The sequence below is a fragment of the Chlorocebus sabaeus genome, chromosome 12 (assembly GCF_047675955.1).
Source record: "Chlorocebus sabaeus isolate Y175 chromosome 12, mChlSab1.0.hap1, whole genome shotgun sequence".
Taxonomy (NCBI): Eukaryota; Metazoa; Chordata; class Mammalia; order Primates; family Cercopithecidae; genus Chlorocebus; species Chlorocebus sabaeus.
The window spans coordinates 67276163-67302388 of record NC_132915.1 but is presented as its reverse complement, the minus strand read 5'-3'; the positions used below and the strand labels follow the sequence as shown (position 1 = coordinate 67302388).

Here is a 26226-nt window from a genome sequence, read left to right as displayed (position 1 = left end):
AGTACTTGTCAAGCTGGGCCTCTAAAGGGGTCCCTGGAGTATGGGTATAGGGGTGATTAGAGTCCAGTCTCACTCACTATTAGAAAAGTGATTTAGATATGTTTTCTCACCAACCAAACCAGCAAAAAATGTCCCCCAAATGCTGAAACTAGAATCCTTGGTGTGGATGAGGAAATTGGGCAATGGGTATTGCTTAGTGGTGGGAGGGGGTGGCCTGTTTCCCTGGAGGGTGACTTCACACCATGTCCACAGCTGCCACCCTCTGATTAAGGAATGATTCCAGATGTGTACAAAGAGCTAGTGTGGGAGGATGTCATCTCTGCCTTCTTTGTAGAAGCCTTGCATGGGACATCCTCACCCTTGTCCGACAGAGGCGATCTGGTTCCCCGGGCAGTGGGAGCACTCTGCAGCTGTTTAAATGATAGTGTCCCACACTGCAATCAAGGCCCCTTCATGGGCCATGAACTGAGTTAGTGGACCGGGCTAGGATTTAAAAAGCAGGGAGAAAATATTAGAAAGCAGTCTTCCTAGTAACGTTAAGTACTGTCCTGTGACCTGTTGGTCCCAAGTTGTGTATGTGTGCAAGGACCCTGTGTTTAGAACATGTTTATACAGTGGTTCAGAGGCAGAAAAGTATGAAAACCAATGGTGTAAATAAATCCTTAAGGATATGGCATAGGGTTTATCTAGTTAAAATTTACCAAGCAGTCTATGCAACCTAATGCACGTTATGATTCCATTTTGTAAAAATAACTCACATACATGGAAAGATGCTATGGATAGTGGCTCTCTCTAGATACCAGGATTTTATTGTTTATTTATTTGTTTATTTGAGACAGAGTCTCATTCTGTTGCCCAGGCCAGAGTGAAGTGGCATGATCTTGGCTCACTACAACTGCCACCTCCTGGGTTCAAGTGATTCTCATGCCTCAGCCTCCCCAGTAGCTGGGATTACAGGTGTGCGCCACCATGCCTGGCTAACTTTTTGTACTTTTAGTAGATATGGGGTTTCACCATGTTGCCTCGGCTGGTCCCAAACTCCTGAGCTCAAGTGATCTGCTCGCCTTGGCCTCCCAAAGTGCTAGGATTACAGGCATGAGCCACTGTGCCGGCTCAGGATTTTAAAGTTATCCTGTTGCTGCTTTCATAAATTCTTTTTTCTACAATGTGCATATATTCCTTTTGGAATAATAAGCAATGAAAGGTAGCACATTGGGGTGGGGGTGGGGGGAGCACAGAAAAGAACAGGAGATTGCTTTTGCCTTAATGGAAGAGGACTCCTCATTCTCCTGGCTTCAGTGCACAAAGGCTACCAAGCTAACGAAGCAGGGTCTCACTGGGTGGCGCAGACCAGGAGAGCAGGGTGAGTGTCCCCAGGTGAGGGAACTGCACTCAGAGGGTCATACAGCTGTCAGGGGCTGGAAATTTAGGGGCTGGGGCCTCCTAAGCCTGTGGCTGAGGAAGCCTGTCCAGATGACACACAGAGCTACTGACAAATGAAACCTGTACGCTCAGGCCATGTAATCAAAGAAGAGAAAGTTGATGAGCAAGATGCCGGCAGGCTGGAGGACTCCAAGAGAATGATCTGAGCATCACAGGACTAAAGAGGTCTAGAAGATTGTTTTTTTTTTTTTTTTTTCCAAAATATTGCAATTTGCTTAGGCAAATTGTGGCACAAATACCAATCAACATTGGATTAGTTCTTTGTTGGGTCTAGGAACCAGTGCAGAGTTCCAGTTATAACCCATACTTGTTTAATCTGTTAAATTAAAATAACGTTTTCCCATGACCTTGAATTATTTCATTTTTCAACATGGTGTGTCCTGCCCAGCATGCTATTTGGAGGTGATGTCCTTTGAAGTTCTGGTGTCTACTTTAAGTGACTGATTCCTGGTACTTACCCTCCTTGCTAACCACGTGGACCTCCCCTTTCATGCTTGCCTTCCTCGTGGGAAGTGGGCTCCATGTGGGCAGGGACCATGCTATGCCCTGTTTGCTGGTAAAGCTACAGTGTCCGGCACAGAGCGGGGTGGAGGGATGAAGGGAAGGAGGGATGAATGGAAAGTAGGTAGGCAGGTAGATGGACAGGGAAGGAGTCTGCATAAGAAAGCATTTATTCATGGTGGGGTGGAGGGTCACACATACAGGCCCTGGATGGTGTGCAGGGACTGCTTCCAGCTGTCCTTCCAGCGCTGAGCCTCCTTCATCTGAAATGTGCAGTCATCCTGGATCCTCTTCAGCTCCTCCTCAAATGATGCTAAATATTTCTAGAAGGAAGGTAGCAGGAGGGGTCCACATGAGGAGAGACATCTGGACCCTCTCCCCTAGGGCAATGCTATAACTTGCTGGCAGGTGACTTTTAACCCATTCCAGGCACTGGCAAGAGTTCGCCAAGTCACTTCTCAGGTAGAAACCAGGTAGGCCTAGTTGTTTCCCCCATTTTACAAGACAGGGAAACTGAGGCTCAGAGCCTGGCCTGGGGTCACCCAGCTAGAAGGAGGCTGATCAAGGACTAGGACCTGTGCCTATCTGACTCTAGGCTCAGCACTCCTTCCTGAGCTCTGTCCCACACTGTGGCCTCTCGGGAGCTCAGGGCTCCCGGTTTTTGGGTAGGCTGGACCACCCAGGCCTCCCGCCCTCACTGAACTCAGCAGGCCGAGCTGTACCCTCTGCCTGCAGCTTGGAGGGAAGCCTGGGGAGGGCTGACCCTGGGCACTTCAGCCTCTCCCAATAAGGGGGCCAGCTGGTCTCTGGGCAGGACAAGGTTTCTCTCTGGGCATCAGGACCAAAGGTCCACAGATCTTCAGAGCCAAGAGGTTCCTCAGGTGGCATCTGGGTGTAGCCCCTCATCAGGCTGTCCCCAGGGGGTCTGACAGGCACTGCGATCAAATCCTGGCTCTGCCACTCTGTAGTGGCATAGAGGGGACAAGTTTCTTTAAGCCTCAGTGTCCTCATCAGTGAAATGAGGATAATAATTTTACCTCCCTTGTGGAGGTGTTAGGAGGATTCATGTCAAGAGAAGCAGCTCCCAGTAAGCACTTCCCAGTGAGTTCTCAGGAGCTGTGACCGCTCCTGCTGCTGTGCCCTCTCTGAGCCTACTGCCACCATTACTTCCGTGCCTGATGACAACATTCCCTAGCTGTGACCCCACTGTGCCTTTGGAAAGCCTTTCTTCACCCCCAGTCTGGGTGGGATGTCCCTCAGCTGGGCTCCTGCAGCATTGGGATCATGCCTCAGACCCACACTCGCACGGGGATGGGAGATGACCCACAGCGGCAGCGTCCTCGTGCCTGTGAACAGCGACCGTCCTGAGTGTTGAGACCTGCAACTCTGGGGTGCACTGACATGTGTTGCCTGCTGTACCAACCAAATGTTGGGGTGCTGGGTAATGGGAAGCTCCCCCTTCCCAAGGCAGCCAACCTGAGCTGTGCTCCGTGGGACACACCCACTCCACCCCATCTCACCAGGTACACAGCATCTCGGGCTTCCACGGCTGCCAGGTGGCCCAGGGTAGTTTTGGTGGTGGATATCGATGATGTTGGCCGGAGAAGAATCTTGTTTTGGATGGTGACTTCGGTGGGTTTGATTCCTGGCCACTTCCTACAAACAAATGTGTGAAAATCTCACAGATTTGTCTTCATCTTTCATAATCCACCTACCATCCCTGTTGGAAAAGCTTAGCATTTCTTTGAGAAAATTATCATGGCTTTAAATATCTTAATGAAAATAAAAAACATACTGAGTGCGAACGCTGCACTTGTTCAAGCTGTTTCATATTAGCCCACATTGGTCTCATCGCTGTGCACGGTCTGGGGTTCTGGTGGGGAAGGGGAGGGCCACAGCTCAAGTTGCTTCCCCTTTCTGAGCCTCAGTTTACTCACTGATCTGCCAGCCAGGTGGTGGCCACCAGTGCCTGGTATGCTTTTCCTATGATGCTCTAAAGACCACTTCTGAGAAATAGCTGGGCATATCACTGCTCTGCTTCTTCTTGCAGAGTCACACTCTTGGGCACAGGGTACAGGCACTTTGCCAACTCTCTTCACTCACGACAGCTGGAGGGGCTCACAATGCCAGCAGTGACCCGAGAATATGTCTCCCACTGAGCCAGGCCTCCCTTTCATCCCTTTGATGGGTCCTTATCATGTGAACTAATAGCTGTTGAGCTGTTCATATGTGCTGGGGCACCTCATGTACTACCTCATTTAACTTTCTCTTGATCAAGGTAGGTGGCCATGCCCATTTCATAGATGAGGAAACCTAAGGCTCAGAACACAATGCCTTTCCCAGGTCTGTCTGACTTCAGAGCCCAAGCCCCTAACCATTACACTGCACCACCCCCCAGCAGATACAGCCATTTACAGTAGTCCTTGCTGCTCTTGGCTCTCACCTGCTTCCACGTTCAATCAGGGGTTTCTCACTCTCTTCCTTCAGGGAGAGCCCAGCGAGTTTCCTTCGTATGAGCATTGATATTTTCTGTTTGGGGGGCTCCATCCCTAGAGGCAAGAGGCAGGATAATGACTGCAGCCACACCGACAGCCTGAGATCGAGGGATTTCCTGGCATTACACTTAGAGGTGGGAGGACTGACGCCCTTCCTCCCCACTCGGAGTTATGGCAGGCTGAGCCCTCTCCATGGAGAAGCTGAATGCACCAGCCACACAGCTCAGGGTGGTGGCAGAGGCAGGGGGTCATGGCTGGAGGAATCTGAGCAGTGGTGTGAGTGCTGTTCCCAGCTCCAAACCCGAGCTTGATGCTCTGACCTTCCTGCAGTTTCCATGAGTCCCAGGATATGCTTCATAGAGCCTTCTTTGGCTTAGGCTAGCTCATACGGGTTCCAAACTAAGAACCTCCCCTGGAACAAACACGTTCAAGGTTGTCCCTTGACTATCTAGCTCAATAAGCCAATCTTTGATGCTCTGATGTTCTTTCTAGATCAGGGGGTGAGAGGGTGCGGGGCTCTGTGCGCAGAGAACCAGCAGGCAACCTGTACACTCCTCTGCCATGAATGGCAAGGCCCGGTGGCCTGGCTCAGAAGCTGAGTTACAGAGCAGGCAGAGACCTCCTAGCGCCTGGTGCAGGGAGTCTTCCTGGCTCAGGGGTTCCTTGCAAGGGACTGTGATCGGCTCCACTACCAGCTCACCTGCCTGTTCTCCCTGGGGTCTCGGACCCCAGCATCTCTGCAAGGCCCTGATTTCCCAAACGAGGCTCACCCTTGACAGAGACCTCTGATATAGAAAAGTGACCAACACTTCAAAAATGTGTACACACTTTGATCCAGATGCCGCACTTCTAGGAGTCTGTTGCCCTAGAGATGCATGGATGCAGAGATTCTCTTCAGCATAATTACAGGGGTGGGAAACTGGAAATGGTTCAAAGTTCAATAGCAAAGGGACTAATTAGTAAGTTACAGTGCTTATTAAATTATGGTGTGCAACAACTGAAAACGCTGAAGAAGAGAAGTGTTGACTGGCCAGCCGGGTCAAGGTTCACCTGCAGGGAAATCAGGTCACAAAAGTGTCCAAGTCCTGTAATCTTCCCCAGCTACCCTGACACACAGGCCTGTGCCCAAAGGGAAAGGTCTGGCAGAATGAAGAGCAAGTGCAAAGGGCGCTGCTTTCAGGGCGGAAGGACTGTGTTCTTCACTTGCTTCTTGGTTCATACTGATTTTCTTGTTTTACTGGAATGAACGTTTATTGTTTTTGTAATAAAAACCTTTACAAATAAAAGGATATATTTTAATTACTTTATAGATCAGTGATAAATGGATAACATTTAATGTATGATTTTAATCTTATAGCTATAAAAGTAATATGTACATTATTAAAAACATAAACATCACTTCATGATGGAAAAAAAAAGGTTTTAGGGATCTCTCTCAATCCCACCCAGTAGAGGTGATCATCAGCAGTTTGGTACCAGTCTCTGTCTCTGTCTCTCACACAGATTCATTTAAACAGATGTGAGTATGCATGTTGATATCATGCATGTGTTTTAAAAGATGGGATCATAGACATGTTCTGTTTGTCCATTTGTTTTTTCACACAACAGCCCTCCTTCATGTCTTTCTGTGTCAGCACATGCAGACCTAGTTTAACAGCTGCATGGTATTTACCTGCACATCTGGCACCTTCATTTATGCATCCAATTTTCTTTCTTTCTTTTTTTTTTTTTTTGAGTCAGGGTCTCACTCTGTCACCAGGCTGGAGTGCAGTGGTGTGATCAAGGCTCACGGCAGCCTTGACTTCCCAGACTTAAGCAATCTTCCCACCTCAGCACCCTCCCAACCGCCCTCCACCTCCAGGAGCTGGAGCTGGAACCACACGTGCACACCACCACACCGAGCTAATCTTTAAATTTTTAGTAGAGATGGGGTTTTGCCATGTTGCCCTGGCTTGTCTCAAACTCCTGGGCTCAAGAGATCCACCCGCCTCAGCCTCTCAAGTGCTGGGACTGCAGGTGTGGGCCACTGTGCCTGGCCCATTGAATTTTCTGTATATCGATGTTAGTGTTGCTTCCAATTCTTTGCCATTTCAAACAGTGCTGTGAATATTTTTGAACATACACCTTTGAAAAAGTATCCAAGTATTTCTTTCAGATAAATTCCTAGAATTAGACATGCTAGGCCAAGTGTCTAAACGCTCAGAATTTTGACAGGGACCGACAAATTGTTCTCTATGACAGCGGTATCCTTGTATGCTCTACCAAGAGCCTCTGCGGAGTCTCTGTTTCTTGACATTCTTTTACGTTGTTACCAAATGTAAAAACTCTGCCAGGCTATTGGTGAGAAATGATATCTAAATAATACTTAGATTTTCATTTTTCATCATCAGTGAAGTTGACCATCTTTTACAGTGACTAGCCATATGAACTGCTTCTCTTTTGAAGAGCATGGGTTTGTCCTTTGTCTCTTTAAAAATTTGACCTGTGAGAGTTCTTTGTACCATAGGGATATTAACCCTTTCTCGGATCTATAAGTTGTGAGGAATACTTTTCCAGCTTGTGGTTTATCTTTCCATCTATTGACATGTTTCTGTTTTTGTTTTGGCTACAAAGAGCCAGCCATTCCCTCTATGGCTTCTAGCTCTCCTGTCATACTTAGAAAAGCTGTCCCTAACCCCAAGAGTATGGAAATGTTTACTCAATAGGGTTTCATTTTTTATATATAAACATTGGGCCATGTGGCATTTGCTTTTTAATCAAAAAATTATTTTTAAGAAAAACAAAAATTAATCAGTTCCCTCAATGGATCACCTGTTTTCACTCTGATAGAGTTGGGGAAAGCAGACCCCTGCCCAACCTAGCCCTCACTAGCCCCCCGGGGCCAGGACACAAGGCTGGTGGTGCCTCTTACTTGCAACCTGGACGTCGTCAATGGTGACCACCTCATCCAACTGCAGTAGGAACTTCTCGGTGAAGGCAGCCAAGTTGGTTATGAAAACCTGGCCATTCCTTCTGGTACATTCCTGGAAAAAACATGGTGAGAACAGTGCTGCTGGGAGAGGATCATCCCTCCAAGGCCAGCTGAAGAGGGGATGGGTGAACTCTGCAGGGAGATCTGGGGACCCAAGCCATTATAGCCACTGTGTCCAAGTAACCAGCATCTGGCCCTCAGCCAGGAGGCCTCTCCCAAGACGTGATCTGGTTTAAACATAAGAAATGATTCAGAAATGGACAAGGGACACAGACAATTCACAGATGAGGAAATAAAACTAGACATGGATCACAAAATAAAAGTTATCATTAGTAATTTTATAATTAATTAATTTAGAAGTCAAAAAGGATACAAGTTAAAACGCCAAAAATGGCCATTTTTACCTACAAAACCTAACCACGATCATGCCTGCTTTGGCCAAGTATCAACAAAGGGCTGCACCTGGTGCTATCAGTGGCTGTCCATTGGGCTATTTTTGGAGCGTGCCTGGACTGGGAAATCAATAGTATCACTGACCTCCAGCTTCTCCCTGTTCATCCTAATCATGCTGTCCAGCTCTTCCTGCCTTTTGTCTTCACTTAAGTGTAGAGACTCCATTTCTTGGAAATGTATGGGGTGTCCAAGATTTAGATGGAGCTTCTGGGCATTTTTGTCCTTTAATCAAACAATCCAGAATTCAGCGGTGATGTTAACCCACCAAAAGTCACTGACCTATGTCTTCTGTCAATTATGATTATGGCCAGACTCATGTGTCCTCTGACCTGGGTGTGTGGGGGTGATGAGTGGGCAGAAGAGTGGCAGAAGGGTTAAGAGGAGGGCATGGCTGGAGCTGACTCAAGGGGTTTGGAAGAGAAAAGGCTGAGCATCTGTCCAGCACAATCAGAGCTTTAGTCCAGTGAAATCAGCAGCACCCATGTTCCACAGCTCCAAAGACCAGTGTGGACAATTATTGTTATCTCAATGAGTGCAGCCCCATGGAACCCAGCACACCCACCCACTATAGCCAACAAGGAGTTTACTGAACACCTTCTATGTAGAAGCTGTTGGCTCAGTTCTTATTTTGCCAATGGCTCCTGTCCCTCAGACCCCATCCAAAAATCCCAAGCCCAGCTCACCTTCTTCCCTTGGACTTGGCCCTTCCCACAACCTGCCACCATTTCTGAACTCCCAGTTCCCCTGGTCCTGGAGTGGAAGGGCTCGTCCTAAGGCCCTCACCTTTCTTTTCTCCAGCTGCTTCTGCTGTCCCTCAAACTGTCCTCGGATCTCCTTTACGGAGGTGCAAAACATTTTCCAGTGGTGTTCCTTGAAATTCTCCATCACCAGCCAACACACTTGGGGCAACAGCTCCTCAAATCTCCTCATCTGGATCCGTAATTCTGCCAGAATTGCGGGTAAGAGGCCAAGGGAGGGAACAGATTAGAATCAAGTTGCAGAGGTGATCTCTACAACGAGGCCCAAAGCAGCTTCCCAAAGACAAAATATTGGTCTCCAATGTGGTAACAGCTATTCCATCGAAAGGGGTCCTGAGGTCAAACCAGTATAGAAAATACAGGGTTAGTCAGTTGCAGTGGCTTACACCTGTAATCCCAGCACTTTGGGAGGCTGAGGTGGGAGGATTGCTAGAGACCAGGAGTTTAAGACCAGCTTGGGCAACATAGCAAGACCTTGTCTCTAAAAAAAAATTTAAACATTAGCCAGGCATGATGGTACATGCCAGCTACTCAGGAGGCTAAAGTGGGAGGATTGCTTGAGCCCAGGAGTTTGAGGCTATGGTGAACTATAATTGCACCACACTGTAGCCTGGGCCACAGAGTGAGACCCTCTCTTTAAAATAAAATAAAAATAAAATAAAATAAAACAAAATAAAATAAAATAAAATAAAATAAAATAAAATAAAATAAAGGCTTAAATAAATTCAAAGGGCTTCTCCTATATACTCTGCAGACTTCTCATCTCATTTAAAATGCATGGTGTCTCTTGGCATTTTTGGCAAGTTCTCATCCATTATTTTGACTATTGCCTTGATTCTAGGTCTTCTTCTTTCTCTGTATCTCCAAACGGCTGTATGTTAGACCTGCTCTTTCATTCACGTCTCTTTACCTCTCTCCCATATTTTCATCTCTTTATCTTTCTGTGTTATATTCTGGTTATTTTCTTTGGATTTGTCTTCCAGTTCACCAACTCTACTTTCAGCTATATGTAACCTGGTAGTAAAGTCGTGCATAGTTTTAAAATTTCAACTCTTAATTTTTCCTTCATAAAAGTTCTATTTTATTCTCTTTTATAGCTACTTGGTCACTTTCATAGTCTCTTGCTTCTTATTCATGTTTCCAATTCCCCTTTTATTTGACTAGAAGTGTATTATTTTATGTTCTGTGTCCAATACTTATAATATCTGAAGTCTTTGCTGGTCTCCTGCTGCCTCTTTCTCAAGGCATTTTGTTTCTTGTGTTTATGGGGATTTTGTTGCTCTTTGTTTATTACTGTGAGCTCTTATTCTGGGCATTTTATTTGTGGGAATCCTTTGAGGCCTGAACTGAAGGTAAGTTTTCCTAGAGAGAATTTGTTATATCTCCAACAAACAAGCTTCTGAACACCACCAACTCGAGATCATTTTAAGCTCAGTTATTAGCTTGAGATCTTTTGGATGAGCCACAAAAGCAAAATTGAATTCATGTTTACATAAGTGTGAATTATCTAAACATAAATTTAGAAACCACACAGGGACTGGCATATAGTTCTGGATTTCTCTTTGGAGCTTTTTTTTTTCTTCACCCAGTACCATGGTTTTTGATAAAACAGTTTCCTTCTCATTGCTGGAGGGGCAGAGGGAGGAGCTTGGTTTCCGTCTCATTTGCCTTACTCTGGAAGCCCTGTTGGGTTCCAGCTTTAGGTGGCTTGCTCCTTTTAGACTTCCCACTTTGGAAGTCTGTGGATTTGTCTCTTGTTCCCAATACCCTGGCGGCCATGAAAATAGAGGCTCAAGTTCACCTGGGAGTCAGCAAATGCCCCTAGGGCAATAACCAGGGTTACTACTCAATTTTTCACTCGGAGTTTCTATTTTCACTTAATTTTTGGCTTTTGTGTGTTTCTCACTTTACAGATAGCTTTCTAATGCATTTAAAAGATTTTATTACAAAAATATCTTATGCAGCATTTTACATGTTTTTAGTGGGAGAATGAATCCCCCATTAGCCTGCCAAGCTGCAGGAAATAGAAGTGTTCACTAGTTGTGAGTTTACCAGAGAGGGATGCAGTCTGCAGCATTTTCCAAGCCCATTTGACCACGGAACCCTTGTTTTGAGGACGATCATGTAGGATGGGATCCTCCAGAGTTCACATGGGGGAAATTCTGAGCTAGAGAAACACAACAATGCCTGCAGTTTCAATTCCAGTCATTCAACAACCACAGCTATGAACACTATCACTGCTTAATTTCCTGCACATGCCAAGTCTGTGTGAGGGACTTAATCCTTCTGTGGTGGGTGTTATTAACATCTGCAGTCCACAGACAAGAAAACTGAGGCTTTGGCTGGGCGTAGTGGCTCATGTCTGTAATCCCAGCACTTTGGGAGGCCAAGGCAGGCAGACCATTGGAGGTCAGGAGTTCGAGATCAGCCTGGTCAATGTGGTGAAACCCTGTCTTTACTAAAAATACAAAAATTGGCCAGGTATGGTGACATGTGCCCGTAGTCCCAGCTACTCAGGAGGCTGGGGCAGGAGAGTCTCTTGAACCCAGGAGACGGAGGTTGCAGTGAGCCAAGATTGCAGATCATGCCACTGCACTCCAGCCTGGGCAACAGAGTGAGACTCTCCCTAAAAAAAAAGAAAGAAAACTGAGGCTCAAGAGGTGAGATCATTTGGCCAAGGTAATACAGCTGGGAAGTGCAGTGCTGGGTCCTGGCCCAGGTTTGGCTATCCCTGAACTCTCCTCCTTCTACCCAGAGGGCCTCTGAAACAGCACAGTAGACCACAGCAAAGTGTGACAGATTCATACAATGGAATATTATTCATGGATAAAAAGGAATGAAGTACTAGCACCATCTACAACATGCATAAACCTTGAAATATTATGCAAAATGAGATAAGCCAGTCCCAAAGACTACATACTATACAATTCTATCCTCATAAAAGTAAAGAATAAGGAAGTCTATAGAGACAGAAAGTAGATTAGTGGTTGCTTTAGGCTGGGGAGGGGCTGGGAGATGGGGTTTCTAAAATTGATGGTAGCGGTGACTGCATAACTGTAAATAAACTAAAAACCACACTAAGTATACTACGTGGGTAAATTTTATGGTATGCGAGTATCTCAATAAAGTTGTCAAAAATATCTGTAGAAGAAACAAAATATTTTTAGAGGTACAAATCACCATATTTCTCAAGAAAAGTCAACTTTTTTCTTGCGTGGTCGCATTTCCCCAGTAAAATCTGGTTATTGTTTTTACCTAATTTTAAGAGGTCAGCTTTTCACAGGGAAGCTCCTCTGCCTGCCCTAGAGGGGAGGATCCAGGCTACAAGGCCAAGGCTGAGCTCCATCACTGGCTTCGCGCCCTGCCCGGCTCTCCATGCCTACCTGCTGCCTATACTCACCTATGAGGCAGGAGTTGTGGTACTTATTTGCCTGGCTCTGGTACTCCAGGATCTTTTTGCCGATGTTCTCAGCGCACTGGTCAAAGGTGTCATACATGCAGTCAGGCCTGGTGACCGGGCGTTTTTCTTTACGGTAGAACTCCTGCCAGAGAGGGTGACCATGTGTGCGTGAGGACCCCATGGGACTCTGGCTCTTGCTCCTGGGATCCACCAGCCTGCCCTCACCTCCACACTCCCTAGCCTTTGCTCGTGGCTTCCCCTGTGGAGGTGACACAGGCAGACACTCCTTCTTCCCTGTCCGCACGTGTTGCCTCCCTGGGCCCACCTGGAGTGAGTGGGGCCATGGCCAGCCCTTGTTATTTCTTGAGTGACTGGTGAGAATCCTATTTATTCTTCAAGATCCAAATCAATGGAATCTCAAATTGGTGACCAGGTTGGGAGCTTACAAGGAAGTGCCAAGCTGGGTATAGGCTGCAGGCCACAAAGATGCGTGAGCCAGGGACCCTGCCCTGAAGGAGGTAGACAGACCCGTGGGAGGCAGAAAGGAGAACTCACCCACACCACGGTGCAGGGTGTGCAGGAACAGGGCACTGGGCAGCTTGTCTGGTGCCTGCTCCCACTGCCCCACCTCCTTCTGTGTCCCTGCCACATCTGTTAGCTTCCCACGGGGCCTGGGTGCCTTGGGGACAGAGAGTGGGCTTGTTCCTCTTGGCACACATAGTACCTGACATGCAGTTGGTGTCTTAAGAAATGTTTGGTGATCAATTAGATGAATGCATGAGGTTTGGTTTCTAGAAGAAAAAAAAACTCATAGCGAGGTGACAGAAGCTGGGGAGCTGTGGTCATGGCGGGGATGGAATCCTCTCTTTCTCATTTTCCCCCAAGTGGCCACGATCAGCAGACTGCAGAAGACAGGGGTGGCTTCCAGGGCAGGCACAGGCCATGGGTAGTGGTCCTCACCTCTGCAACCGCCAGCAGGTTCTCATTGCTTTCCCAGAGGAGGGTCAAGATGATCCCCTTAAAATCCCTGCAACACACACGAGACAGATACCTGAGGGGCCTGGTCTAGACACACCAACATAGACAAAACCAAACGAGCAGAACTTTCCAAGTGCTCTGTTTTGGCCATGACACTCCTTGAAATTACTCACTGCTGCCCCAGGACCTCTGCACACTCTGATTCCACTCCATAACAGCAGCTAACTTTCTTCTCTTCTTGGTTGCATTTGTTCCTGCCCTTCCTCAGACCCCAGCTCAGCAGCAATTTCTGACCACCTGGTTTTAATGATCTTGGATTAATGCCCCCTCAGCCTCATGACACATGCCAATCAGGTGGATTTGGGATTGATTTATGTGACTGGCTGATTAACCTCCATCTCTCCCAGCAGACTGTGAAGGCCACCAGGTGTTTAAGATCACAAACGGGAGGCCATCAGGCTGAAACGGTTCCAGTGCCTGGAGTTTCTCGCTAGAAAACAAACTCAACTCAGAATGAATGGTCATCGTTTAGGAAAATGAAATGTAAGCTTAACCAATCAGAAATAGCCAACTAGGAACTTCTCACTTTAACCAAACAAATATTTTCTTTGCCTTCCTTCTATGAACACCTTATAAAAGGTTTCCCCTGGTGTTCCCTGAATCGCTTGGGGTCTGGCACTGCCCAATTCATGAATTACTGACTGTTCAAATAAACTCACCAACATTTTAATGTGCCTGAGTTTATCTTTTGACACAGGACATGGACCTGTCTGTACTTGTTCACCATGGAATCCCCGGCCCCACTGCAGTGCCTGCACCGGGCAGTGCCTCGATTAGCTGAAAGAATGATTACTCATAAATAGTAATCAAATGAACAGGACTTCATGCAGGATCGAACATCCTCCTGCATCGAGCTATAAAAATTAGAGAGCCGAAGTATTCACGGTGCAGGAGCGTCCTTGGGTGTGGGACGAGGGAACTGTCTACCTGCCAGCTGGAGGCCAGACCTGGGCTGCCTGATGTCACAGCCATCCTCTGCAAAGTTCATGACCCCAGAGATGAGGGTCCCAGGGTGAAAGGGCGGATGAGAGGGGGCCACTGTTTGGGGGGATCTCTAATACAGGAGGAGAGGGAGCTCCTTTGTGGAACTTGACTTTCTTCGAAGGCTTTTCGTTTTCTGAACTTGGAATTTTGCTTGTTTGCTTGCAATGAAGCTATACTAAGTTTAACTGCTTTTGTTGTAATCACTGGAGTTACAATAAAGGAAAAGAGAAATGGGGGAAAGTACTGAAAAAAAGTACAAAAAAAAAAGCTCAGACCTCGAACGGGGTCTGCTGCCCTACCACCAGGGAATGCTTGTTAGCTTGGAAAATGTGAGATGTTGATGAAAATGTTTCTCAACAAATTCAGGTGAAATGGGCTGAGACAAACTGATCTTGACCTTTGCTATCCCCCCTCACCCCTCCTCTGCTTGGACCTGCCGTTCCCCTTTCTGATTTTTCCCCTCAGCTGAGTCACATTTGCTGCCCCTCCCAACCCAAAACAGGTTAAATGTAGTCAAAAGGAAAGGTGCTGTTACTCACTCAGCAGCAGGAGGAGGCTTGTCCCCAAGCACCTGGTACTTTCTCTCCATTTTGTTGAGCTTGGGGTGCCGTGTGAAGCTGTGGGACAAAGGTGGGTGGGTGGTCTGGAGGCCGTGGACAGATGCAAGGCAGGTCTGAGCCTGTAGGATCCCTGCCTGCGTTTCTGGAGACATGGGGCCTGCCCGTGGGCAACCGGACTCCCATTTCTAGGTCCCAGCCCTTTGAGACGTTATGAACACTATCTTAACAGCTGTGAGTCTACCTTACCATGGGTTGAAACCTTAACCACCTTAACTGCTGAAAGCCAACCACAGCTGCTGTGAGAAGGCGAGGGGCAGAGGTGCTCAGGCCCAGAAATTTGCATTCTTGCTTCCCCGTGATGAGGACCCAAAGGAAAAAAACATTGAGTCACAGGTAGGGTTGCTAGATTTAGCCATAACAATACAGTACGCCCATTTAAATTTGAATTTCATATAAACAGTAATTTTCAGTATTAGTGTATCACGTGCAGCATTTGGGACACACTTATGCTAAAAATATTAGATGGTGTTGATCTGAAATTCCAGTGTAGATGGGCACCCTCTCTTTTATCTAGCAGCCCTAGTGACATGGACTTCGTTTTGTAACCTCTGAGAGACTGAACATGGAAACACGTCATGGCTGGATCATATAAAAAACAGAGCTCTGTCCCATGATGTGCAGCAACCTAACCAGGAGGCCGCCCCGCCTTAGCTACAAGAAACCACCCAGGAAGTCAGCCTGCTCTAAGTCAGATTTGCAGGAAGTGAGATTGTCAACCCTGGGGATGGTCCAGGAAGCTACAATATCACCTATAATAGTAGGCCCCAAATGGCCAGGACTTAATAAATGACAGCTTCCCTAATTTTTGTCCTCATTTCCAACTTTGGGTCAACCAGAGAAAGCCAAACATGTCCCCTAACCAATCCCATGGGATGCCCTGCTTTCGGTGGGCAGCCTCCAGCTTCCCCATGCCAGCATCCCCTAACCAGCACACAGCTAGAGGGGAGGGTAATGTTTCCCACTCCTCTGCCTGCCCTGGGAGCTCTGCTGAAACGCCCTGGATGGTGGCTGACTCCCTGCTGCTGTCAGCTCTGAGTCAATAGCCTTTGCTCTTCTCATATGGCTGGTCTTTGTTTCTTTCCTCATTGCACACAGCATGCATGCTCAAAAAGACCTTCTGGAGGGAAAGGCAAAGCAGGGATTCCCCTTGCCTTCTCAAAATCAGGAACAAACCCATGTCAACCAGGTTGACACAAAGAGCTAGCAAGTCTACTCAGCCATGGGGCTTCTGATATGCACCTTCCATAAAATCTGCATGTGGGGTAAACTTTGAGTCTAACGACCCCACTGAGACTTGGTGGGCAGGGTGCCAAGGACCAGAACTCTTTCTGCTCTATGATGTCCCTCCAGGAAAGCCATCTGCCCTGTCTTTCTAACCATGACCATGTGTGGAAGGTGGCAGGGCTGAGATCCATCAGCACCATGGACAACCAGCAAACCAAGGACGGCGCCTGACTAAAGCCGGCATCACAGCTCACCCCTCCCTGCACCCTGTGGAGTCCCAGAGCTGTGAGCACTGTGGTGCCTTCCGAGGTAAAGCCTGGGAAAGCCATAGGTCGTCTCCTGCCTTTGTGTGGGGGGATGAACTGGGAAGGGGCGATGCTGGCTGCCCTGTGTCCTACCTGCTTGCAGAGGTGCCACTGGCGCTGGGCGCAGCCTTCTTCCCAGAGTTTTCTGGCCGGCACCGATGTCGCTTGAAGCCTTTGGGTGATGAGGGCCCAGGACAGGAGCAGAGGACAGGAGGTGAGAATGGGCCACACAGTACCACCAGCCCCCGCTTCACTGCTGCCCCGAGACCCACAGGCCTGTGCGCCTCTACCTGTCTGGGACCGATCTTTGTCACAATGGTGGGTTGGCCATTTTGTGTTGGGAAGTCTGAAACAAAGGAAAGGGTGTGAGCTCTTCTACGGTGACCATGGGGACAGCTCAGGCCAGGCTCTGAGCAGCATCCCAGTTAGTCCTCAGCGCCACGTCAGTCAGTCCTGTCACGAGCCCCATTTCAGATGAGGAACTGGGGCTCTGGGTGGGTAATCCCTTTGCCTGAGGTCACAGGCTCTCGGGGTGGACTCACTTGGGAACCCCAGTGTGTGGGGCCCCAAAGCTGATCCCTGAAGGTCCAGGGCCAGGGGCAGGGGTGGCAGGGCCTCAGGTGCACCCTGGGGCCACTCACTGCAGGATCTTCCTGATCACATCCACAGCTGGGTCTTCAATCAGGGGCTTCCCCATGCGGCTCAACTGGGCGAAGGACTCAGGGGTGACCACATCCGGCTTGGCCTCCTCCTCAAGGGCTTCTGAAGATGTCAGGATGTCACTCTCTTGCTCCAGGTCCTTCAGGATGGTATTCTGCAGGCCAGAGAGAAGGGTCTGAGTGTGTAAGGACCGGCCCAGGTGCCAGCGAGGCAGCAGGCCGAATTCATGTTCCCTCCCACCCTGCCTCAGTGGAGTGGCTGCAGGCAAACTGACTGACCTCATTGAGCCACTGTTTTCTCCTCTGTAAAGTGATCTCCCTTACAGAGCCATTAATTCATTCATCCGTTTATTCATGCCTTTAGAAATGTTTCCCAAGTGCCTGCTCTTCACAAGTCTCTGCCCGTATTCTAGGAACACAGGGGCCAGGAGGCCATATATGACCCCTCCCGTCTCGGAGTTTGTGGTTTAGTCAGAAAAGACAGACATTTAACTTGCACTCATACCAATAAATGCTTCTCCAAAACTGGGACCAGTGCGGTGAAAGAAAAGTTCCAGTATCTTCTGTGAGATTGAAGTTAGACCTGCAGATGTGCCTGGTCAATGTTTTTGACCAAATGGATGAGAGAATGAATGCCAGGCTGAGAGTGGCTAACTCCCCTTGAGCAGGCTCCAAAGAAAGTGTGGAATTGGTGCCCGTGGTGAGCACCTAGGCTGTTCTCTTTCATTCTGAGTCTCATCTTAGCAATGGCCTGTCAGTCCCTTGAGTGAAAGTCCTGGGAGACCTTCACTCAAGGTTTCCTAGTCACTCAATACCTTCATGCTAGACCCTTGGAGCCTCATGCTGCTGGACACTGCACCAGAGATAGATGGATGCCTGGTGCTGGCTGCGTGGTGGGAAGGGCCTCCCCATGGAAGGAAGGCTGGTTAAGGATTGGCGGTGAGAGCAGGCCCTAGCATTGCTCTACTCTGCAGACATTGGCTCTCGGGCCCTTCCCTGGAAGTTGGCTGAGCATCTCAGCCCAATGTGAGGTGTGGGCAGGGATGGGGGTGATGCAGGCTCTGCCCATAGAGGCTTGCAGTCTCAGGACAGACAGCCTCCGAAATGGAGATCCCACCACGTGGTCTGCAGGCTGATGGGGAAGTGGAAGGTACTATGGGCTAGGAGACCCCGACCCAGACCAGGGGGTGAGAGGAGGCTTGGTGGGGAGTGACATCTTAGGCAGAGTGAGAGGGATGAAGAGGCATGGAGGACAAGCCACAGAGGCTGCTGTGTCCAGTGAAAGGGTTTGGACTTTGCCCCAAGGGTAGGGGAGTGACATGGTCAGACCAGCCTCTTCCGGCCATATTCGGGGAACAGACCATGGGAGATGTGAGAGGATGTGGGCATCAGGCAGGCAAGAGGCAGGGGTCTGGATGAGGTGTTGGGGGTGCCATGGGGAGAAGCCAGGGCTGCCCCTGGGTGCAGGAGGGAAGGAAGAGGCTGAGAGGTGGGACTGGCTTGAGATTCCGTGGATAGGGTGAGTGAGGGTCCTGATGGAGCAGGGGAGGTAGTGCCAGGAGCTGAGGGGTCTCCTCTGAGACCAATGCAAGGAAGTGGCCCATTGGGGACTCAAATCCAGCTCTGACTTCACAGCTTGTGATCTTTCCATGGCATCTCAGGAAGCCTGATGTCCTGCGGAGGCCTAGGAGTCCCCTGTTCCCTTCAGCCCTGCTGAGCCCTGCAGGTCTCCTGGGAGCCCGGACAACAGCTTACCCACCCTTTCCTGCCACCCCATCCCATTCCTTACTGTAAAGACCAGTTCAGTCATGGACACCTTGTCGAGGCTGCAGTTAAGGTACTGAATCCTCTGGCTCAGTTTTTCTTTCCAAGTTTGGACGAAGCCGAGGAGTTCTTCTGTGGTCGCTGTCTAGTGAGAACAGGGAGGAAGAAAGTCCCAAGGAAGCAGACTGCAGGAGGGTGGACAGATTCTGCGGGAAGTGCGGTAACAGGGGCTGGGCTGGTGAGGATGCTTCTTGGCTTGATGGAGGCTCCTCACATGCAGGGAGGGCCCTTGGGGATTGGGGAAGGCTGGGCTGGCTCTGCTAGGCGGCCTTTACTTCACAGTGAAGGACAGCACACCCTTCACTGATGGGGACATCAGGAGTTCTCTTCCTGGATCTACAGGTTCAACTCTGGGCAAATGACTTAAACATGCTCAGCTTGGTCTCCCCATCTGTAAGATGGGGACACAAAATATTCCCTAGGATCTCCTCTGGTTCTCACATTCTATGTTTAGAAGGAAACATTTGACCCAGGTGGCAAGGGCATGCAGGAGTGTGTAGAAGAGTGATCTGGCCATCTCCATGGCAATGTCTAACACTCCCTTGGAGCAGCACCCCACAGGTGTGCAGGAATGCAACTGTGAGGATCTTCCCTCTTGCCACACATTCAAGGCACACTCTTGTCCCCTAATCATCCCTCTGAAGACTGTCCAGCCAGCCTCCTCCGTCAACACAGGAATGCCCGCACACCCATGCCCACATGCTCCTCACCGGGCTGGGAGGCTGGGCAAGCCCCTGGCACCCACCCAACACCCTAACAGGAGAGGACAGAGCAGGGGTTGGGAGGTGAGGATGTGAGAGACTGGATCTTTCTGTTCTGGAGAGGTGGAGCTGCCTTAAAGAGCCTGTTGAAGAGTTACAGCTGATTAACCTCATCTTCCCCCTGCTTCCCATTAGGGGGCTCATAAGGGACATCAGGCAAGTCACAGGCAAAATATAGGAGCCACCTTTGCTCTGCACATCTGCACTGCAGGGCAAGTAATCTCAGTGGATGTGTGGAAACAAGTGCATGCATATACATAACAGGGTTTAGAGTGCCTCTGTGCAAAATGAGAATAGCGAGAGGGACATTTATTCTGCAAACTATGCTTTGTGGGTGTTTATGTTTCTTTCAAGAGTCATGCAATATACTCTATAAGAAAAAGCAATAAAGACAGAAAAATGTCCTCTCAGTGCTAATAATACAACTGCAACTCTGAGTCACTGAAATGGTAGAGAAAAGACAGAGAATGGTGAAGAGAAAGCTTCCCACTGCAGAACCTTCAGGCTGGGGTGTCTGGTTCTGGGAGCACCTGGCTGGGCTGTTAAGGAAAGGTTCCCTGGTGTGGCCTGGGCAACAGGCCAGGGAGGATCGAGTTGAGCAACTTTAAGTCATTTGCCCGGAGTTGAACCCGTAGATTCAGGAAGAGAACTCCCGATGTCCCCTATCATTGAAGGGTGCACTGTCCTTCACTGTGCAGACTCGGGGACACAGTCGGGCACTCATGGCAGAAACACAGGCACGTAGACATCCAGAGACCTGCTCTGAGGATCGGGGCCAGGCAGATGCTTGGAACCACACTCCTCGCAAACTCTGCTTCAATACGTACTTTAAACAGAGAAAACCAGTTTCTGTGCTATGATCAAAAGAAGCAAGTGAGGCTGGGTGCGGTGGCTCACACCTGAAATCCCAGCACTTTGGGAGGCTGATGTGGGCAGATCAATTGCGGTCAGGAGTTTTGAGACCAGCCTGGCCAACATGGTGAAACCCTGTCTCTACTAAAAATACAAAAATGAGCCAGGCGTGGTGGTGGGCGCCTGTAGTCGCAGCTACTTGGGATGCTGAGGCAGGAGAATCACTTGAACCCAGGAGACAGAGGTTGCAGTGAGCCGAGACTGCGCCACTGCACTACAGCCTGGGTGACAGAGTGAGACTTCATCTCAAAAACAAAAAAACCAAAAATACAAAAAAAAAAAACAAGTGGAAAGTCAAACAAAAAGTGGTTGTTCAGGGGGCAGGGCCCTGCTTCTGTTATACTTCTGGGACTGAGTTCTCCTTATAGCAAGGGACACCTGGTGACATCCCAAGGGAGTGAGGTCAGAAGAAGGCAGACTCAGGCCTCCCCCAACTCTAGACACTGCTCCATGCTTGCCTGGGAGGGGCTGGGGGTGGAGAACAGTGGCTGCTTTCTCTTCTGTTCCTTTCTTCATTCCATGAAACAGGGGTTAAGTAGCAAGGCTCAGAGATGTCCCCCCATCCCACCTTGTGCTGGAGAAAGCCTACACACACATATAAGTTTATTTCACATGTATGATTCTAGCATGATATATCTTTATTATTCACACGCAGAATCTATTGAACACTTACGGTTTTCTCTCCCCTGGACTCTTGACAAGTTTTTATCTTGTTCTGAAGCTGTTGCAGAGAGAAATTTAATCCATTTGTTTGTGAATTGGATTTTGCCACCTAGAAAACCAGAGGTTCCGAGATTTTGTTTCTAGAATACATATTGTGATCTGGGAAATGTTCTTTGAAACATACCATCTGAGAAACTGATTAAGCACGGAAAAAAATGAAATCAGGGGAAAAAATGCAGTTTTACCAGACACTAGATTGATACAAATTACAAAGATTTTTTTCCTCTCTCAAGTAAGCTTCAAGCAAAATTGGCACCCCAGAGTGTGGTGAGGGAGTTGGGAGGGCAGGCTCCGCTTTAGCAGTGCAGGGCCAAGACTGTAGAGACTCCCTGGAAAGCTTCGAGAGCCATAGAAAGGTCATGCTCTGATTCAGGACTGTGGCTTCCAGGAGGCGCCCTAAGGATGCAGTCAGATTGTCCTGGCAAGTGCACAGGCTCTGCTCCAGCAGTGCAGGGCCAAGGATGGAAAAACTCCCCGGAAAGCTTCGAGAGCCATAGAAAGGTCATGCTCTGACCCAGGACTGTGGCTTCCAGGAGGCGTCCTAAGGATGTGGTCAGACCGTCCTGGCAAGTGCACTTCTCACAGCATCACCTTTCATAACAAGAAGCGAAATTCACCAAATGCTCATCCAGAAACGAATGCTTAAGTAAAATGTCAACACATCCATGACAGAGACGCCATCAAAATACTGTCTTTGCAGAACATTTAAAGATTATACAGCTTATAAAACTGGTATAAATGGCAAGCAGCCAATTTTGGCATATCCCCATCTTTTCATGTATAGAAAAAAAGCTTAAAAAATAAATTGAAATCTTAAACAGGGGTTATGCTGTGTGGCAGAATTATGGTTTACTCTCTGTTTTGTATTTGTTCTATATTCCCAGTATTGTCCATGATGGAAATGTATTTTGTTTATCACAGGTGTTAGATATTTGAAATGCAACCCCTGTACACCATGAACAGTCCCCGAATATCAACTCAGAAAAAAGACTCAGTGCCAGCACCAGCTGGAGGCCCATTAGGAATATGCTCCTCAAACAAGAGTGTGGTGACATGCCCTGGGGCCGTGGGCTCTGCTGCCTGCAGCTGCCTCCTGCTCCTTCTGGAATGACTGGAAGCCAGTCCTGAGAGGTTCATCTGGGACCTCCACCAGAGCCTGCCTTTATTAAGGATTCACTGTGCTCCAGGGACTATGTCATGAGTTTAGCACATATCAGCTCCTTTATTGGTGCCATAATATTAGGAATTGCTTTTATGATTCCCATTTCACAGATGGATGAATTAAATGCTTCTTGGGGCGAAAGGGGCAGGAAGTTGGGTCTGTAGTCCCTATCTCAGAGCCCGAGATGCCAGCAAACCCTTCTTTTATCGAACTGTACTTGCCACTCCCAAAAGACAAGGCTGTCCTCATCTCCGCTTGTCCTAGCCCTAGTGGGTCCTCAAACATTGTTCCCCGAATGGGCATTGACCTATGCCGATAACCCAGGCCCTTCATTTCCAGTGTACCCCAAGTCCCTCCCATCCCACTTCCACTCAGCTCTGGAATCAGAATGTGTCCCTGCGGACATTGTGCCCAGGCCATGATCCTCTCTCCCTCAGCCTCGCACTTCTGCCTCACTCCTACCCACCTCCCGCCTTTCTGTGGTCAGCAGCCAGGACCCCCACCCTCCAAGTTTAGCCCCGAGCACGCAGCCCCACCTGAACCCTTCCCAAGCCCCCACTGCCTCCCCGCTGGTGCTCTCCAACCACAGAGCTCCCTACTCTCTCCTTCGCACTCTTGCAGTCCTGGGCTCCAGCCCCCTGGACTTTCTCCGTCATCTCTCCAGAATGCTTCACTCCTCACCGCCCACCTGGCTGGTTCCTACTTCTCCCTCAAGCCTCTGGAAGCCCCACTTTCTTAGCCCAGGTTAAGTTCTCTGGCCCCTCAATCCCCATGCAGCCACCTTCTCCTTCTGTTGCACACATGGCCTGTTTGTGGTTAAGGCCGTAAGCTCTGGTGTCGGTCAGACCTGGGTTCACATTTTGACTTTACCCTTTAAGAGCTCTGTATTCCTACCTAAGTCACTAAAATGCTGCCTCAGTTTATCTCTAAAATGGGGATAAAAACAGTACTTGCCTCCTATAGTTCTTGTGAGGACTAACACAGCTAATCAAAGCAAGTTGCTCAGCAGGATGAATGGTGCTCAATAACTAGTAAACATTAGTGGTTATTAAGATTTCATTTTTGGCCAGGCACAGTGGCTCATGTCTGTAATCCCAACACTTCGGGAGGTTGAGGCAGGAGGATCACTTGAGCCCAGGAATTCGAGACCAGCCTGGGCAACATAGGAAGACTCCATCGCTACAAAAAATAGAAAAAATTAGCTGGGCATGGTGGCGTGTGCCTGTAGTCCCAGCTACTTGTGGGACTGAGGTTGGAGGATTGCTTGAGCCCAGGAAGTTGAGGCTACAGTGAGCTGTGTTCACACCACTGCACTCCAGTCTGGGTGACAAAGCAAGACCCTGTCTCAAAAAAAAAAAAAAAAAAAGATTGTTTCTGTCTTCCTGGCTGGAGAGCAAGTCCCACGCACAGGACAGAGACCACACTGGCCTTCCAGCACTGGGGACAGTGCCTGGTGTGCAGATGTGTGTGATAAAGATCCTTGATGAAGAATGAACCTATCCTACCTGGCACTTGATGTGCACTTGCAGATTCGTCAGCAACCGCTGGATTTTCTCTATGAAAATAAGGTCCACAGACAGGTTATGGAATTTGCTTTCAAACTTGTTGATGACATCATTGGCCTGCACAGAGAGATAAAGGGTAAAGGACAGGGGCTTAATCTGGACCTTCTGGACTCTGAAAGAGGAGGGGGACAGGCCCAGTGAATGGCTGGATGGAGGACTTAGACCTCCCTTCAGAGGGAGTTGAACAAGGGATACTGTGGAACCGGTTGGCCTGGGGCCTGGCTGGGGGCCCCACCTGGTCCAGGTACTCATTCTCCATCTTCTCCATGTTGAGCATGATGACACTGTCAACCAACTCTATCCGGGCAGCTTCCTTCTCCAGTCGGTGACACAGTGAATTGATTTCTTTAGGAGAAAGGTTGCCTCCCTCTGAAAACAATCTGAAAATAATCAGAGAGAAATAAAAGCCACGGATCAGACCTGAGAGTTCTCATCTATCCCAAATACTGTGGCTGACACACACTTTTAATCTAGGCTTCCAGTTAGAGTTCCAGATGTGGGAAAATGAATGCAGATAGCTTAAGGACAGGAGTAGGATTCATAAATGGTGCAGAATTTCCATTTTTGTCAGTTCATCAGGTTGGAGACCCTAACAGACCCAACTGAAACAAAATTCAAAATAAAAATAGCTTTCTTGGAACTGTGTAAAGGTAAGAATTCCACATAAACTTGCCAGGCGTGGTGGCTCATGTCTGTATTGCCAGAATTTTGGGAGACTGAGGCAGGAAAATCACTTGAGGCCAGGAGTTCAAGATTAGCCTGGGAAACAAAGCATGACCCTGTCTCTACAAAAAGTAAAAAAATTAGCCAGGTGTGGTGGCATGTGCCTGTGATTCCAGCTACTTGGGAGGCTGAGGTGGAAGGATTTCTTGAGCCTAGGAGGAAGAAGTTGCAGTGAGCCGAGATTGCGCCACTGCACTCCGGCCTGGTTGACAGAGTAAGATTCTACCTCAAAAAAATAAAATAAAATAAAAAATTCCAGAGGAAGTGACACTAGAAGGGAGCTTGGGATGTGGGCAGCACCAGAAGCCAAGACTTTGCACCAGAGCCTTGGAGTTTCAGTCTTGATGACTGTACAGGTGAAGGGATAGCCTAGAGCTGGATCCAGAGGACAACCCTTGCATTATAAGACTGAGGAAGGAATGAATCCACCAGCTACCAGGACTCTCACCTGTCTAGATCCAAGGGCAAAGAGGAAAGAAAAGATCTCTCTCCCTTGAAAATTAATCATACAAACTAGACTTCATATACATTTACAAAATGAATTCATGTTCTCTGGAGTAACCCAAAAAACCTCAAGCAGAGAATTCTAATTGGTCCTGGGTAGGTACTGCTCCCTGGCTACCCAGCAGAAACAAATAAGAATTCTCTCTGAAGGAATGCAATGCCCAGTCCAGGCCTCAAAGAATGCCACAGATAAAGTCCCAAGGAAAATGAGTGACTTGTAGCTTAAAAAATTGATAAGGAATCAAGATACAAGATACCATGCATGAAAAACAGTGAAACAATAGAGAACAGAAACTGACCTCCCCCAAACCCTCAGATATTAGAAATATCAGATATAGACTATAAAATAACTAGACTTAAGATGTTTAAAGGAATAAAAAGTAGCTTCAAAACATGAACAAGGAGCAGGCAGTTTTGAAAAAGTATCAAATATAATTATAAATGGGCAGACAGTGGTGGCTCACACCTGTAATCTCAGCACTTTGGGAGGCAGAGGCGGGTGTATCACTTGAGGTCAGGCATTCAAGACCAGCCTGGCCACTATGGTGAAACCCTGTCTCTACTAAAAATACAAAAATTAGCTGGGCATCGTGGCACATGCCTGTAGTCCCAGCTACTTGGGATGCTGAGGCAGGACAATCACTTGAACCCAGGAGGTGGAGGTTGCAGTGAGTGGGGACTGTGCCACTGCACTCCAGTCTGGGTGAGAGAGTAAGACACTGTCTCAAAAAAAAAAAAAAATATATATATATATATATGTATATACACACACATATATATACACATATATGTATGTATCTACAAATGGAAGCTATAATAATTAAAATTGAAAACTCAATGAACAGATTTGCAGGAGGTTCAACACAGTCACAGAGTGAATCAGTGACTAGGAAAAATAATACAAAGAAATTAGCTAGAATGAAGCTAAAATATGCAAGACGGATGCAGAGATAGGCAAGGTAGAGATGATTAACATGTCAAATTATAGTTCCAGTTTTTGATACTTTCCAAATTTTCTTTTAAAATTCTATTTTTATAATCAGAAAAATCTTAATATTTAAAACAAATGCAAGCTTTGTAGATACTGACACGGAAGGTACCCACTGTTGGGGCTCAGAAAATGATACCAAAAATGTGCTACTTTGAACTTAAAACTGAGAGTACTTGGGGAGCAGCAAACGCAGGGAAGAGCTTTCTCTAA

The 26226-nt window shown here is 48.0% G+C and overlaps 1 protein-coding gene across 1 annotated transcript in view; it reads right to left on the bottom strand.

Moving 5' to 3' along the window:
- Positions 1-2095: 2095 nt before the first annotated feature.
- Positions 2096-26226, bottom strand: part of CCDC180 (coiled-coil domain containing 180) — a 68296-nt gene continuing 44165 nt past the window's right edge. Inside the window, 16 exon segments of the mRNA XM_073021791.1 lie at positions 2096-2267; positions 3465-3600; positions 4388-4493; positions 7351-7462; positions 7948-8085; positions 8647-8807; positions 12022-12163; positions 12982-13048; positions 14583-14660; positions 16286-16419; positions 16421-16538; positions 16834-17006; positions 18641-18760; positions 21022-21120; positions 23739-23855; positions 24034-24178. Coding sequence (XP_072877892.1) covers positions 2136-2267; positions 3465-3600; positions 4388-4493; positions 7351-7462; positions 7948-8085; positions 8647-8807; positions 12022-12163; positions 12982-13048; positions 14583-14660; positions 16286-16419; positions 16421-16538; positions 16834-17006; positions 18641-18760; positions 21022-21120; positions 23739-23855; positions 24034-24178 — 1978 coding nt within the window. The 3' untranslated portion in view covers positions 2096-2135.